General features: G+C 42.5%; 1 protein-coding gene across 4 annotated transcripts in view; it reads right to left on the bottom strand.

The window, feature by feature from the left end:
• Positions 1-17,982, bottom strand: part of EGFR (epidermal growth factor receptor) — a 194,219-nt gene that overhangs the window by 8,006 nt on the left and 168,231 nt on the right. For all 4 annotated transcript variants that reach the window (XM_046670665.1, XM_046670667.1, XM_046670668.1 and 1 more), the window contains exons 21-22: positions 2,944-3,099; positions 1,933-2,008 (exon numbers count right to left, since the gene is read on the bottom strand). In XM_046670665.1, coding sequence (XP_046526621.1) covers positions 1,933-2,008; positions 2,944-3,099 — 232 coding nt within the window. The remainder of the gene's footprint in view (positions 1-1,932; positions 2,009-2,943; positions 3,100-17,982) is intronic.

Below are 17,982 nucleotides of genomic sequence, written 5' to 3'. Positions count from 1 at the left end.
ACTCATAGGTGGAAATTAAACATAGACAAAGAGAACTGATTGGTGGTTACCAGGGGAAAGGGGGGGTGAGGGGTGTGCACAAAGGGTGAAGGGGTGCACCTACAACATGACTAACAATAATGTACAACTGAAATTTCACATGGTTGTAAACTATCATAATCTTAACAAAAAGTTAAAAAAAAAAATTCAGGTTCATGGTCTAAAATTCCAGTGTACTACCAGGGATAGCAGATTATAATCACTGACAACACAATCTCCACTGAAATGAAGAACACACGACCACTAGAGTGATGCTGACTTTCTGAGACTGGTTGTCAAAGGTATCAAGTAACTGAATTTAAGAAAGTTTTCATTTATTCAGCAAATGTGGACCAAGTCTGGGCTGTGAGTTGGCACACACTGGCTGGAGCACACAGGACAAGGGAGCCACATGATACTGGAAAGGTAGGAGGAGTCAGACCGTTCATGACCTTATTGATCATAGTTAGGAGTTCAGATTTCATTTGGAACATATTTGGAAAACCAAAGAAGGATGTTAAGCAGAGAAGTAAAAGTCTAATAGAGTAAAAAAATATATTTCATCTGTGTCTGGAGAATAGATGAGAGTGTGCAAAACAGGAAGAAAGACCTATTAGGATCTCTTGCTGTGGGTCAATGAGGGAGAGAGGTGGCTTGGGCTAGGGTGGTGACAATGGAGATGACACTGGGCAGGATCCAGAAGTGGGAAAAGATGCATTTCTTTCCATCCCTCATGGGGAGCAGACATAGCTTGAAAATGACTGAAAATAAAAAGGCATCAGAATAGCTTTATTTCCTTATCTAGTTCATCATTTGCAGGCAGCTCCACTCAGAGGTACATACAAAACTTCCCTTATTCAGAAAGATCTCTCTGTACAGCTTTCACTCTAGTAGAAGAGACAGACAAAGACCCATGAAGTTAAAAACAATACCTCTGGAATATTAGGAAGTTAATAATGCTATAAAAGAAAATTAAATGGATGATATCCTGGATGATTTTGTTTTGTGATAATGACTAATTTCCTCTAGGAAATTCCTGTCAATATTGCTCTCCCCAAATACACATTTCTATGGAGGTAGGGATAGGCTGATAATTCACAAATAAATGTAGCAGATAAGGTGTTTTGCAGGCTTTCAGCAGACTGCTGAGTGACATGTGAAGACTGAGGGTGATAATACAGGTGAAACTGCCTAGCACAGCAGTCATTGAAAATGTGTTAGTGATGCTTTCTCAAACAGTGAAGCCCTTGTAGGCTCAGGAAATCCTTTGTATAAAGGCAATGAAGCAAAAATGTGAAAGGCATGTTTGAGAAGACGGAAATACCTGAGGACGGAGGACAGGCCTGTGCAGTGAGGGCGAAATGGACAATCGGATCCTGATGAAATGGTCCTCACTAGAACTGGAAGCAATAACTATTTCCCTATTCTTATTTTCTTCCCACAGACACATCCTCACAGTGCATTTTTGTCAAGCCATTCTCTCCGACACACAAAGACCACCATTCACTACATGAAATAATAGCCACTGAATCAGTCCATCATAAAACCTCATTTCTCTACCACGAAACTCTTCCCCATGAAGCCTGATTTCTCATCTCCCTTTGGGTCACTTTAAATTCATGGCAAGAGGTCAATCCTGGTTTGATTTCACAGCTAAAGACATTTCCTAAGTTCAAGTTCCCTCTCCCTCCTGTTACCTTCTCTTGACAAGTTCACTGATATCTCCAGCGACATTTATATGGTAGACTAAATTTCCTTCGTCATGTTTTTTTAGCATAATAGATAGCAACTATTACATTATCACTGTCTCAGAAGAAAAATACTAGAATGACAGAGCATATAATGTAAATCAACAAACAATACAAGCCAATTTAGCCTCAGTACAAATTCATTTGCATCAGGATTTTGACTCACCATAGCTCCAGACATCACTTTGGTGGGTATAAATTCGGTGCAAAATTGATTCTAAAGCCATCCACTTGATAGGTACCTTAGGATAATGAGAGATAAAGTAATAAGACAACTATTAGCTTCCCTCTGTTGACAAAATTAAATCATGTTGGTACAAATTACAAGTGACAAACGTGGGGAAGCCAAGCCCTCCCACCAGATTCCCCAAGCCCAGTGCTCCTCCCCAGCAGGAGGAGCAGGTTTTAAATCTGGCAAAGAACAGCACTGTTCTCTTAGGCCCCAGGGCTGGTTTCATTTACATCACAGCTGAGGACCTCTGGTCTGTGGGCTGTTCTGGTGAGCTGGGTGCACATGCTAGTAGCTGGCGTCCCTGGTTGTGCCCTGTGGTCCTATCCACCCTGTGTCTGTGGGTGTTTGCAGGGGCCACTGCTTGGAGCCATGCAGGCCACAGTGAAACTTAAGTGGGGTGCAGCAGATCCAGACCATTCCGGAGCACCTAACAGGAGACGTGCCCTCCTCACTGCTGGGAGAGAGTCCCCTGGAGAAGCCCCAAGCCTGCCTGAGAGGAGGGAGCCAGTGCCAAGCATGAGTTCCAGACCCTTGGGAGCTCTTGAAACAACATGGGGAGCTGTCCCTACTTCTGAGATGTCCTCAACAGCAGTGTGCCACCAAATTAGCTGTGGCATTTCCCAGCTGTTCTTCTGAAGGGTGCTTTATCCTGGAGGGGGAGGTTGAAACCTAACCTTGGCTAACCATCACTGTCACCTGGAGATGGAGCTGAACTCATATTTACTGACTTTGGCCTCTGGACACGTCAGAAACATCTTTACTCACTCTCCCAGCAAATCCTGCTCCCAAAGCAGTTTCAGCTTGCATTGCCAGAGGAAGACACTGGCTAGAACCAGGTGTTGGTGGCAGCTGCTGTGACTTCACTCAAAATGTCCTGAGATTGCCCCCACATCAGTTAGTCTGCTGGCAGGAAAATGTTTTCCTGTCTACAAGCCAACTCCTTACTTTGCCTCCTTCTGCGTGGTATTCTTTTTCCTCTGCACCAAGCAGTTTGGCCAGCCCAAAATCTGTGATCTTGACATGCTGTGGCGTTTTCACCAGGACATTCCTGGCTGCCAGGTCACGGTGCACCAAGCGCCGGTCTTCCAGGTAGTTCATGCCCTGAAACGTGAAGCCATGCAGTGAGGGAATGGGATGCTTGGCAGAAGCCCCTGGAGAGCTCAATGGAGAGGGCAAGCCCTACGGTGCGCCAGGGAAGCTTGTGCCCACATGCAGGGATTTGATGTCATGTTCCCACCAGACTCTGAGCTTCTCCTTGTCAGGGACTATGAGCCCACCTGTGTACCTGCCTTGATGGACACAGTAACTTGCACCTTGTAAACATTAGTTAACTATCTACTGAACGGATGAAAGGCAAATAAATGAAGACAGAACCAGCTGCTGATTTATTAACTTTTCTCCATCCAGTTACTCAAGTTTCAAACCCAGATGAACTAAGCAGAAGAGAGTGACAGAGCAAGAGCTCTGCCCTAAGGCTGAGGCCTGGCCCAAACTTTACTCTGGAACTTGTCCACTGTGCCCCCTGCTGGGTCTTTCCTTCTCTGCACTTAGTTAATCGGTAAAGTGGGGAGGGTTACTTGCCTCCCCAGGCTGGAGCAGAGCAATGCTTCTCAGTGTTGTGAAGCCACGCTCTCATGCTTTCCTGGACTATCTTACAGGATTCACTTGCAATGAAGATGGTAATTGTCCATTTTTATTTTCTCTTGCTTTCTTTTTAATTGAAATCATGTGGGTACTGAATTTGTTTTTACAAGAAGCCACTCCACATGATCTCTCTGGCTGTCTCCATAATTCTGTTGTAATCAGAATTACTACTCTAAGAGAAAGAAAGAAACGATATTTGAAAAGCACCTAGCACAGTGCCAGACTCATAGTGAATTTCCAGAAATATTATCCCCAACTCCAGTCCTTGCCCAAAGCCTTCTTGGTGTCTTTGTCGTGTGCACTTCCTCCCTGCTGGCAGGCAAGGGTCACTTCTGGCCTCTACTCCTCCTCATTTGATGTCTGCCTAGCTGAGCCAAGCTCCCTTGGACCCTATCAAGCTTCAACCTATTGACATGAGCTTGGCAGTCCTCACCTCTGTGCAGGGCCAGACTGGCAGGCAGGAGAAGCTGGGGGGCGGGAGAAGGGCATCAGATTCTGCAGACATCTGATACTGTTTGTACCACATCCTCTCCCACCTACTCACAAATGCACCCCTCCTCTCTCAAGCCAGGAGAGGTAACCATATTTCCAATTTCCTTCACAGCTGACACTCATGAGCTCTCCAGCAAAGAGCAGGCACCAGGGAAGTGCTTATTGAAATGTACAAAATGGAAACAAATGGCTTTAACCCACCCGGCTTTACTCTCTAGCTTTTTTGTAGTTGTGCAGAAATCTCTGTTCTGTGCAACTGCAGGAAGGAGCTGTAGAAAATGATGGATCCCAAATTTTCTGGCAAATTCTTTGCTTCCTTTTGCATAGATATTAGCTGAAAATTATTAGTTGGCTTGTCATATCAGAGTAAAATTTTAAAATTTTTCTTTCTGGAGCAAAACTAGCCAGCATAGGAAAGTAAGATCTTATAAAGACACTGACAAGAATTAGCCTTCAAGGTCTGTTTTTCACAGGGGGCTCCTCTCATCAACGTCAGTCTCCCTGTGATTCCTGGGACCCTGACTTTTCTGTGCTTGGTCCCCCGTCTCTTATAAAAGATCAAGACCTCGATTTATTGACTATGATGTACTCTCATCCCTTCAGAAAGGTTAATTATGCTTGGCCTCTTGCCTGGTTGGATCCACCATCTGCATTCCAGGCTGTATTAGCTCATTGTTCTCTCCTTTCTTTCTCTCTCCATCCTTCTCTCACCCTCTCTCTCTGTATTTCTCTCTTACCCTTGCTTTCTCTCTTTCCTGCCACCCTGTATCTCTTTCATTCATTGCTTCATCACACATTTCCTAAAGACTGCTCTCTGATAGGTGTTGTGTAGGTGTTTCACATACACAGAGTAATACACTTAAGTCCCTACACACAGGAACTAGTCACCCTCTCCCTTTATTTAAAATTCCTGTTGTTTGTGAGTTCATTAAAACCACAAGGAGGACTTCAGAGGGCATTTCCAGCTTCATTTAACCACCATCACTAACTTTCATTTTGCCTCTATAAATGCCTAAAAGAGAATCTGGTACACTGAACCCATTTTTACAAAAGTTTGTTGAAGAATGAATGAAGGAATGAATGAATGACAGTAGCAACTGACAGTTCTGAGCACTGATGATGTGCCAGGCATTTCAAACACATCTGTTTAGAAGCCTCTTTTGGTGCTGGCAGTCCTGGCAGCCACAAGACTGCTTTGAGAGCCAACCCTGAGGGTCCAGAGTCTGGGATGATGCTTCACAGACCAAGTCCTCCGAGTGCCATCGGGACTCTGTCCTTAATTTCCTGCTGGGACCTCCAAATGAAACTCGCCTGTTGGCCCAAAGGCTGCTTGGGATGCCAAAAACCCCCCCCAAAACCCAACACCCCAGCACCTTGGCCCTGTGCTGCTAAGTTCATGTTGTCGTGTAAATCTAATAAATCGAACTGAACTCAACCCACAACCCACTTCCCATACCCCTAGGATCTTTAAAGGATCAAAGCAACTGGAATAAACTGTGATGTTTTCTCAGAACATCAGTCTTCAGAGATGGCTTGGGAAAGCAGAGCAAAGAGCGGTTTACATATTCCGGAGCACACAGCTAATCAGCCAGAGGGGTTTAAATCAGAGATAATTTGGGGACAAAGAGATTAGACCATTTGAATTTAGATAAGACTCTATTCATCAGTCTCTGTCCCACACTATAGACGCAGTTTGAAAGGCCATCTCAGTGCCCAGCAGAGTTATATTTTAACCAGTCACCGAAGATAAGAGCAGTGATTTTGCTCATGAACTCTCAGAATCTAAATAGAGACACCACAGGGAGCAATATCAGCATAAGCCTCAGTGTAGCCTCTTGGAAAACTCATTTCCTGATTCTTCTCTGAGATCCTCACTTTAAATTAATTTAATGTATTTACTTTTGCTAATTACTACAGGACAGCTAGGATGAATTTTTGAAATACTGAGGTTAAATGGGAGTTTGAAGAGCCAATCTGGAACCTTAGTGTACAAAAGGAGAACATGGGATATGCTTCCCAGGGATTGTAAAGATTTTTCTGGCACAACACCGACGGAAGAAGAAAGGACTGGGGGTGGTCGGGTTGACATTTACGGGCTCTGTTTTCCCAGGGGCTGCAACATGCTACAACTCTTGGGAGGAGTCCAGAGTGAGAGGCGGCAATGGGCTCCATTTCTATTCTATTTTATAAACCACCACATGGAGAAGTCCGGGTGAGTGCTGACTTAGTGAACACGGAAGTGGCAGAAAGTAGGAAGTGGACAGATTGGCAGATGGTTTTGACAGAGTAAAGTCAATGGCATGGGTTACCCACTATTAAGCCCCTGCCCTCAGAAGAGGCAAGAAATTATCTGGATTTCCTATTTGCAGACAGAGATTGTGTAGCACCAACATCCTCCTGTGCAGGGGCAGAGGACAGCTAGGCTCACTGGCTATGGTTCCACCCTGAGCTGTGATATTGAGTCCTGGTGAAGAGCACACACTTGGGAGCACAGTTGCCTGGGGTCAAATCCTGATTTTGCTACTTACTAGCTTGAGACCTTGTTACTTAAACACCTGTGCCTCAGTTTCCCTATGTGTAAAATGGGCTAACCAGAGGTTAAATGAGTTAACCCATACAGAGCACTTAGATGGTGCCCAGCAAGAGTCCTGCATAGGGACTGAGACATTGGTGGGGGCCATTGTTCTGACCTGGTCCAGGTGTGCTGACACAGACCCCAGTGGGTGCCACTGAAGTTCTTCCCTTGGCCTGTTTTCCCAGGGGTCTGCCACACCCACTAGAGCACAGATTTAATCCAGTTCAGCCAGGGCAGGCAGCCCATCCTAGGGACCAGCCCCACCCAATAGCAAGCCCTCAGGCTACTTTTCAGCCTGCAACGCCTGGGTGCCTTGATCCTCTACAGGCAGGCGAGTGTGTCCACCTCTGTGGGGCAGGGCCTGTGTGAGGACCAGGTGAACTGTGGGGGGCATTGGTGGAGAGGTGGGGGCCTCTGCAGTGTGGCATCAGGGTATGCTCCAGGGGGTTGAGAAGTGTGCATGGACCAGGACAGTGTTGATAGTGTGTGCGGCCCTGTGGGGAGTGAGGCTTATCAGTGGCAGAAGACCTGTGCTTCACAATAGCCGTAAAAAGGATCAGCCCCACCTTCCAAAGCCTGAAACAATTGAGTGCTCCCGTGCCTGGGCCCAGTGCCATTCAGCTGCACTCCTAAGAGACGTGACCACAGCCTTGTAGGCCTGAGGCCTATCACAACTCTAGGCCCCTAAGCCTAGCAACCAGCTACACTGGGTACCACCCAGTAAAGAGGAAAACTGCAATAGGAGTGTGCTGATAGACTTTGTAGCCAACAGTGCTGAGGCTCCCCAAACCAGATTTACAAACAGCTGGCCAGGGAAGGAAAGACTAGACTCCCTGGGTCCCTGCAGGAAGAGCAACCCTGCCACAGCAGAAGGACACAAGTAGCCTACAAAGGGGTCAATCCTGGATCATTTGGTCTGGTGATAAAAGGGAAGCACACTGCTGGGCCTCATAAGGCATCTCATACATAAGGCCACTTCTCCAAGATCAGGAGACATAGCAGACTCACCTAATACATAGAAATAAGCACAGAGAAAGAGGTATAATGAGGAGACAAAGGAACAATTTCCAAGCAAGGGAACAGGACAAAACCCCAGAAAAAGGACTAAATGAAACAGAAACAAGTAACCTACTCAACAAAGAGTTCAAACAAAATATCATAAGGATGTTCACAGATATTGGGAGAAGACTGGATGACCACAGTCAGCTCATCAGCAAAGAACTGGAAAATAGAAAAAGGAACCAATCAGAAATAAAGAATACAATACCAAAAATGAAAAATTCACTAGAGGGACTCAATAGGAGAGTAGAGGATGCAGAAGAATGGATCAGTGAGCTAGATGAAAGAATACAGGAAATCACCCAAGCTTAACAGAAAAAAGAAGAAAAGAATTAGACAGAATGAGAACAGTCTAAGGGAACTCTGGGACAATATCAAGCATGCTAACATTCAGATTATAGGTGTCCCAAAAGGAGAAAAGAGAGACAAAGGGGCAGAAAATTTATTTGAGGAAATAATAGATGAAAATTTTCCTAACCTAAGGAAGGAAACAGATATCCAAGTACAGGAAGCACAGAGAGCTCCAAACAAGATAAGCCCAAAGAGGTCCACACCAAGGCATATTATAATTAAAATGTCCAAAATAAAAGATAAAGAGAGAATCCTAAAAGCAGCAAGAGAAAGGCCACAAGTGACATATAAAGGGAAGCCCATCAGGCTATCAGCAGACTTCACAGCCGAGACCCTACAGGCGAGAAGAGACAGGCACAACATATTTAAAGCACTCAAAGAAAAAAACCTACAGCCAAGAAGACTCTATCCATCAAGGTTGTCATTCAGAATGGAAGGAGAAATAAAGAGCTTCCCAGACAAGCAAAAAATAAAGGAGTTTATCACCAAGAAACCAGTTCTACAAGAAATGCTGAAGGGACTTATTTAAGTGGGAGAGCAATGACCACAAATAGAGATAAAAAAAAAATTATAAAAAAAACAGGCAATAAAATCTCTTGCAGAGGTAAAAATATAGTAAAGGTAGCAGATCAACTACCTATGAAGAGAATATGAAGGTTAAAAGACAAATATACTAAAATCACCTATTTCAATGAGAAGAGGGTAATGGATAGACACACACTAAACAAGAGACAATATATGATTTCAAAAACATAAAATGTGGGAGGAGGGGAGTGAAAAACTAGAGCTTTTAGAAAAAGGTCGAGCTAAAGAGTTTATCAACTCGATATAGACTGTTATATACACAGAATATTAAATAGAATCCTCACGGTAATCACAAATCAGAAACCTGTAAGTAAGCAAAAAAGTAAGACAAAAGAAACCAAACATATTACTAAACAAAGTCATCAAACCACAAGGGAAGAGAGCAAGAGAAAAAGAAAGGAACAGAGAAGAAGTACTAAAACACCCAGAAAAAAAAAAAGTAACAACATGGCAACAAATACATATTTATCACTAGCTACTTTAAACGTCAATGGACTAAATGCTCCAATCAAACGCCATAGGGTGGCCAATTGGATAAAAAAACAAGACCCATGTATATGCTGCATACAAGAGACACACTTCAGACCTAAAGACATTCACCAACTGAAAGCGAAAGGATGGAAGAAGATATTCCATGAAAACGGAAAAGAAAAGAAGGCAGGGGTAGCAGTACTTAAATCAGACAAAATAAACTTTAAAACAAAAACTGTAACAAGAGACAAAGAAGGGCACTACATAATGATAAAGGGAACAATCCAACCAGAAAATATAACACTTGTAAATATCTATGCACCCAATATAGGAGCACCTAAATATATAAAGCAACTATTAACAGACATAAAAGGAGAAATAGTAACAATAATAGTAGGGGACTTTAACATTCGACTTACACCATTGGATACATCATCCAAACAGAAGATCAATAAGGAGACACTAGCCTTAAATGACACATTTGACCAGATGGACTTAGTAGATAAATATAGAACACGTCATCCAAACACCACACAATATGCATTCTTTTCAAATGCACATGGAACATTCTCCAGGATTGATCACATATTGGGCCACAAAACAAGTCTCAATAAATTTGAGAAGATCAAAATAATACCACACATCTTTTCTGACCACAAAGGTACGAGAGTAGAAGTCAACTACAGGAAGAAAACAAGAAAAGCCACAAAAATGTCAAGATTAAACAAAATGCTATTGAATAATGATTGGGTCAATGATCAAAGGAGAAATAAAAAAATTCCTGGAGACAAATGAAAATGAAAATACGACACACCAAAATCTGTGGGATACAGCAAAAGTGGTTCTACAAGGGAAGTTTATAGCAATTCAGGCATACCTTAACAAAGAAGAAAAATCCCAAATAGACAATCTAAAAGTGCATCTAAAGGTGGTGGACAAACAACAGCAAACAAAGCCCAATCAGTAGAAGGAAGGAAATAATAAAAATCAGAGCAGAAACAAACAAAATTGAGACTAAAAAAACAATAGAAACAAATTAATGAAACCAGGAGCTGGTTCTTTGAAAAGATAAACAAAATTGCCAAACCCTTAGCTAGACTCATCAAGAAAAAAAGAGAGAAGGCTCAAATAAATAAAATCAGAAATGAAAGAGGAGAGATTACAATGGACACCTCAGAAATACAAAAGATAATAAGAGAATACTATGAAAAGCTATATGCCAACAAATCCAATAATCTGGAAAAAATGGATCAATTCTTAGAAACATACAACCTTCCAAAACTGGACCAAAGAAGTAGAGAATTTGAATAGACCAATCACCAGTAAGGAGATCAAAACAGCAATCAAAAACCTCCCAAAAAATAAAAGTCCAGGACCAGATGGCTTGCCTGGTGAATTCTACCAAACATTCAAAGAAGACTTAATACCCATCCTTCTCAAACTCTTCCAAAAGATTGAAGAGGAGGGGAGGCTTCCTAACTCATTCTATGAAGCCAACATTATCCTGATACCAAAACCAGACAAGGACAACACAAAAAAGAAAATTACAGGCCAATATCACTGATGAATATCGATGCAAAAATCCTCAACAAAATACTAGCAAATCGAATACAATACATTAAAAAGATCATACCTCATCATCAAGTGGGTTTCATTCCAGGGATGCAGGGATGGTTCAACATGCACAAATCTATCAACGTGATACACCACATTAATAAAATGAAGAATAAAAATCACATGATCATCTCGATAGATGCAGAGAAAGCATTTGACAGGATACACCATCCATTTATGATAAAAACTCTAAATAAAATGGGAATAGAAGGAAAATACCTCAACATAATAAATGCCATATATGACAAACCCACAGTAAATATCATTCTCAACAGAGCAAAACTGAAAGCTATCCCTCTAAGAACAGGAACCAGACAAGGATGCCCACTGTCACCACTCTTACTTAACATAGTATTAGAAGTTCTAGCCAGAGCAATCAGGAAAGAAAAAGAAATAAAAATGATCCACATTGGAAAAGAAGAAGTGAAACTGTCATTCTCTGCAGACAACATGATTTTATAACTAGAAAACCCTAAAGAATCCACTAAAAAACTTTTAGAAACAATAAAGGAATACAGTCAAGTCACGGGATACAAATCAATGTACAAAAATCAGTTGCATTTCTATACACTAACAACCAAGTAGCAGAAAGAGAAATTAAGAATACAATCCCATTTACAATTGCAATAAAAAGAATAAAATACCTAGGAATAAACTTAACCCAAGAGGTGAAAGATGTACACCACAAACTATAAAACACTGTTGAAAGAAATCGAAGACACAAAGAAATGGAAAGATATTCTGTGCTCTTGGATTGGAAGAATTAACATTGTTAAAATGTCCATACTTCCTTAAAGCAATCTATAGATTCAACGCAATCCCGATCAAAGTTCCAACAATATTTTTCACAGAAATAGAACAAAGAATCCTAAAATTTATATGGAACAACAAAAGACCCTGAATAACCAAAGGATTCCTGAGAAAAAAGAACAAAGCTGGAGGTATCACATTCCCTGATTTCAAAATATACTACAAAGCCACAGTAACCAAAACAGCATGGTACTGGCACAAAAACAGACAGATCAATGGAACAGAATAGAGAGCCCAGAAATAAGTCCACACATATGAACAGCTAATATTTGACAAGGGAGCCAAGAGCATACGATGGAGAAAGGAGAGTCTCTTCAATAAATGGTGTTGGGAAAACTGGACAGCCACATGCAAAAGAATGAAACTAGACCATTCCCTTACACCACGCACAAAAATCAACTCAAAATGGATTAAAGACTTGAATGTAAGACCTGAAACTGTGAGACTTCTAGAAGAAAACAGTACGCTCTTTGACATTGGTTTTAGCAGCATATTTTCAAGTCCCATGTCTGACCGGGCAAGGGAAACAAAAAAAACGAACAAATGGGACTAGATCAAACTAAAAAGCTTCTGCACAGCAAAGGAAAGCATCACCAAATCGAAGACAACCTAATAATTGGGAGAAGATATTTGCAAACCATATATGAGATGAGGGGTTAATATCCAAAATATACAAAGAACTCATACATTTCAACAAGAAAAAAACCAACAACTCAGTTAAAAAATGGGCAAAAGATCTGAACAGAGATTTCTCGAAAGAAGATATACGGATGGCCAACAGGCATATGATGCTCAACATCATTAGCTATCAGGGAAATGCAAATCAAAACTACAATGAGGTATCACCTCACTCTGGTCAGAATGGCTATAATTAACAAGACAGGAAAGAACAAGTGTTGGAGCGGATGTGGAGAGAAGGGAACCCTTGTACACTGCCGGTGGGAGTACAAACTGGTGCAGCCACTTTGGAAAGCAGTATGGAGTGTCCTCAGAAAATTAGGAATAGATCTACCATATGATCCAGCTATCCCACTGCTGGGTATTTATCCAAAGAACTTGAAAATGAAAAGGCATAAAGACACATGTACACCTATGTTCATCGCAGCATTATTCACAATAGCCAAGACTTGGAAGCAACCTAGGTGCCCATCAAGGGACAAATGGATAAAGAAGATGTGGTGTTTATACACAATGGAATAATACTCAGCTATAAGAAATTATGAAATCCGGCCATTTGTGACAACATGGATGGACCTTGAGGGTATTAGCTGAGTGAAATTAGTCAGAGGGAGAAAGTCAAATACCGTATGATCTCACTCCTAAGTAGAAGATAAAAACAACGAGAAACACATAGAATGGAGATTGGATTTGTGGTTACCATAGGGGAAGGGGAGGGCAAAGGGGGTGATTAAGCTCACATGTGAGGGGATGGACTATAATTAGTTTTTGGGTGGTAAACATGATGTAATCTACATAGAATTCGAAATTATTATGATGTACATCTAAAAGCTATATAATGTTATATCTAACGTTACTGCAATTAAAAAAAGAAAAAAAAGAAAAAAAAGAAAAGACTAAAAAGTAACCTTGCCGTGGCAATCACCAAAAAAAAAAAAAAAGAGTCCTCCGTAGGTGCTGGTGATTGTCATCATTTCCTCCTAAATGCTAAATCCCTCCTTTCTTCTCTGTCCCTTTTGCCATGACCTTGAATCAGGCTACCCCATGCCTTGTTTAGACTACTGTTACACTTCCCAAAAAAGTCTGATCATGAATAAATTCCTAAGTGGTGCCCTTTGCTTTTGAGATGCAGCCATCTCCTTGGCTGGGCTTGCAGAGCCCTGCGGGGTCTCCCCTCTACCTCCCCGGCCCAGGCTCCTTGCTGCTGTCCTCACTCTTCCGTGGCCCTTAGGCATTTCTTGGCCACAGCCTACTCTGTGCTCTCACTCCAGTGCGTTGACCACCTCTTACTTTGTGTCACCCCTCAGATGGCCCACTAGGACAGGGTTGGACCTGTCACTCACAGCCACAGCCCAGGGTTCTTGAAGGTAAGGGACAGGCTGGCTTGCCCACTGCTGTCTTCCCAGTACCCTGCACTTGACTGACAGACTTAGCCCACTTTGCTGGTCCCCGTGTGACTTTCCCTGCAGCCTTCGGGAGCCTGGTCCTCCTCGCCTGTAGCTCTCCTGCTGTGACCCACTCATTTCCTGCTGCACTGTGAGCTCGGTATGGATCTGTTTCCCCTACTAGTTTTGTAAGTTTGGGAATATAAGAAATGTTGTCTTATATTTCACAGGATACATAACACTGGCAGATAAACACTCAAGAAATAACCCATGAGATGTCTAAAAGTTGATGAATATGCTATAAAAGCATAGCAAATTTTGGCTTTTTAATGACATACTGTAAAGTGATCATTTAGGCTGATAAAGTTCAACGGTGATCTTTAGTGGAACAATGCAAGAATAAAATAAAAAAATAATCCAAATTGCTAAAATATCTGGTAATTGGATCTGCCGTTGGCTCTGTCACCTGTCCTCTGTCTTGTTGCCTTGGTATTTACAGAAGTGTCTGCTTTGAAGGTGAGTAGCTCTCAGAAGTCATCCTCTCTGGCCCCTGTGGATGGGAGTTGAGGGCCGGAGCTGAATCACTACCCTGGGGCAGCACAGTTAGTGGGGTGGTGGCTGTCCCTCAGACCTCACTTTCATGAATCCTGACCTGGAACAGAAAAGCCATGGGGATGAGGGAACTAACTTGGGCAGTGAAGGCTGGAGGCCAGCTGGGACCTACACAGGAAGTTATGCACTTGAAGCTCACAGAAGAGCCAGTGTCTTCTCTCCGCAGCAGCCTACTTAGACTAATGCACCGCAGCTCCTTTTCTAGTTCCTCATCCAGCATGATTTTCACTCTCTCACATGCCTGCTCATCTATTATGAGTACACAAACATTTGTCAACATGGTTCTCATGACATGGCACCAAGAACTAATACAAGTGGCCTGGAATGTTCTACATCACAGTGGAGTGATAGGTTCCCTATCCTTCACCTGGACATGATAACCCAAGGACGGCTCAGCTGGTCTCATCTCCTCTCCTTTTAGCTGCTCACGTGCACTGATAATTCTTATTAGTGCGTCAATAATGAAAACACCTGGGGCTTTTTCAAATGAACTTAGACTAAACTATGTATCCTGCGTACTTGAAAAATGGATCTTTTGAACCAAAATTTTTTGAAGTTTGTCATTATTTTTCTCTTACAGATTGAACTAAGCACAGTTTGGTGCTTATAAATTTGTGGTCAGAGAATGATGCCCATAAATCAGTTTCTTTCTGGGATCCTCTCCCTCCTCTTGCCAGGGCCTGGTCTCAGGGACTTTAAACTTATATTATTCACCTAAAAACTCAATTCTGTGAGATCTTAATCTGGGTTAGGTGATAAGAAAGCTCTGTTGTCCAAAAAAGTTTGGGAAAATGTTAGATTAATCACAGTCTAGACAGCTTCATTTATTGTAGGACTTTGCAATAATGTGCACTGTGAGCGCTTAGGGGAGGAGTGTGACACAGTAGCAATGTTTTCCAAACTGAATTGATGATAGCATCTTTTGGATTCGAACATTTTATGACATTATTGTGCCATCTAATATATTTGAGGGTTCACTAGCTGGCTTATGTAGCCAGAAAGAGTGGATATGCTATCTGAAGCAACTAAATTATGCCCAGGGAGTGAGACCCATCTCTGACCCTGCAAAGCAGGAATTTAAGAAGTCATGATCTTGATCTTTCTGATTGGTACGTAGGTGACGTCTCCACAGCTCCTGAGTCCTGAGAACAGAATCCATTTTCACAGCGTACGTTAAGGCGGTGGTGTGGCTCTCTTCTGTTCTCCCCATCCCAGCCTGATTTCTTTCCTAGGCTACCTATATATGTTTTTTTCTTTTTCCTTTTGCTTGGGTGATATAATTTTGTTTGCCATCTTAGCACTTTAGCCAGGACAATAAACTTGCATAACAGTGGCCAGCTTTCCATCAATATTTAGCAAACTTCCCAAGAGAGTCCATGCATTTGTGAACAACGCAGGACATTCATAAATCAATAAATCTCACTTTGAAAATGCCAGGAGTTTAGTGTCTGGTCAGCCACTAAGTGTTTCTGCGTAGTTTCATTTCTAACTTTTAAAAAGGAAATTGTTTAATACTTAGATAAATAGTCACTAGCCCAAGAACAAATTTCTCTCTTTACAATTGAGAAAACCATTATTTTCCTTTCCCTCTAGGGATAGACACTCCATCACTATAGCTATTCAAAAGCAGCTATTCAACTACAGTGGAACAAGGTTTCTTTTGTGAATTAGAAAGCAAAGCTATCACAGACAAGCTCACAGCCACAATGTAGAAGGACTTCAAATCAAAGTAAGGCTAAACCAAGTACAACAGGCAGGACAGTAGATTTAAGTAACAGGTTGAAACTGGGAGTAATATTAGATAGAGACTATCCTGGAAGACTTTCAGGTCCTGGAAACTCAATTCAGAAACTTTGGTAACTCATACTTAAACAGGGCGCAGGTGAAGCTGAATTCTTGCGGTGGGAACTGTCTCTTTTAGGTTTTTGTATTTTTTTTATCATGCTTGTAGAAGGCTGATTTTGGGGGTCAAATAAACTTCCACAGTGCAAACACCAGTGGTCAGGCAGACTTGAATGTAAGATTGCAAGAGAGAGAGAGAAAAAGCTCAGGAACAAGAGAAGAGCCAGAAACAGGAGAGGCTTAGATTTTAGTCATTAATCTAACGTAATTCAGCCAAAATGTGGGGAAAGAAGCAGAGGAAGGAAACATTTAGTGAGCACCGGCTGTGTGCTGGGACCTCTGGTAGGGAGCTTCATGAAGGCTGACTGGTGTCGTCCTCACTACCTGGGAAGACAGATGGCAGAATCCCCTTTATAGCCAAAGAGACTAGGTGCAAAACGATTTAGCAACTTGCCTGAGGTCACATGGCTAATTAATGCCAGAATCGAGATTTCAATCTACAGTCCACTGGAGTCATAAGCCCAGTTCTGTTCTGGGCAAAACTTACTGAGGCTATGTGCCCCTTTACACGAAAAGTCACTTTTGTGAGGCTGCAAATTGACCCGAGATAATTAGAGAAGATGTGCTAAATGCCTGGGCACCCTCTGGTGAACTGGGCCTCATGAAGCAGTCAAGAGAAGCTGCCAGGGGTGTGCAGAGTTCTGGAAGCCCTGCCCGTGGTGGACATGCAGCCAGGACACCACTCTTACAGAGCTCACCTCCCTGTGGGGGCAGGTGGGCAGAAACTCAAGTAAAGAAGTAAATAAACTAGATCTTCCCAGGTAGCAATATGTGTTAAAAAGAAAATTAAACAAATAAAGCAGGTAATAGAGACTTCCTGGGGAGGCAGGGCAAGACTTCCGGTTTCCTGCCTTAGATAATCAAGGAAGAAAGCTAATTTCTGAATTCAGGAGTCAGGAATAATTCTATATTCAGTAAAAACTACTTGGGGTTAAACATCTCCCCTAGATCAGCCACTGTACTGAGTTGAATAGTATCCCTCAAAATTTCATGTCTACCCAGAATCTCAGAATGTGACCTTATTTGGACATGGTGTTTTGCAGATCTAGTAGTTCAAGATCTTGAGATGAAAGCATCCTTGATTTAGGGATGACTGGTGTATTTTAAGAGAAAGGAGAGGGAGATTTGGAGTCAGACACAGGGAAGAAGGCCATGTGAAGATGGAGGTAGAGACTGGAATGATGCTGCTGCCACAAGCCAGGGAATGACTGGAGCCACCAGAACTGAGAAAGACAAGGAAGGATCCTCCCCTAGAGCCTTCAGAGGCAGCATGGCCCTTCTGACACCTTGATTTTGGACTTCTGATCTCCACGACTGTGAGAGAGGAAGTTTCTCTTGTGGTAAGCTGCCCAGTTTGCAGTTTCTTATGGCAATCCTAGGAAACGAGTACAGTGACACACAGAAATAATAAGCATCTTCACGAAGCCACAGCATCTGAGGCACACACACTCTCTTCCAGGACCATTATCTAATAATGGCAATGTAACTTCTCTTTTCTGTGACCAGGGTTATGGCTGTGGGAATGACAAGAACACCAGGTGAATGGTGGTGGTCAGAGAGGGAGCGCTCCCCACTTCCCAGGGTGCTGGGAGCCTCCAGGAGCTGTAGAAATCAACACCAGATGGCACTAGAATAAATAGCTATGTGCTGCTGTCTAGTTATCCAGGGAGGTGGTCTCCTGCTTAGCCAACCTGGTCTAGAACCTCAGTGTCAGGAGGGGGCCTGCCTTCCCCCAGTGCCACTGCTCCTAACAAGAGCCTGACTTGTGTAGTAATGGGCAGTCACTGGCTGAGTGGTACCCAAAAT

Source organism: Equus quagga, chromosome 8 (genome assembly GCF_021613505.1).
Source record: "Equus quagga isolate Etosha38 chromosome 8, UCLA_HA_Equagga_1.0, whole genome shotgun sequence".
NCBI lineage: Eukaryota > Metazoa > Chordata > Mammalia > Perissodactyla > Equidae > Equus > Equus quagga.
The sequence above is the reverse complement of the archived record's forward strand: the minus strand, read 5'-3'. Positions and strand labels throughout refer to the sequence as shown.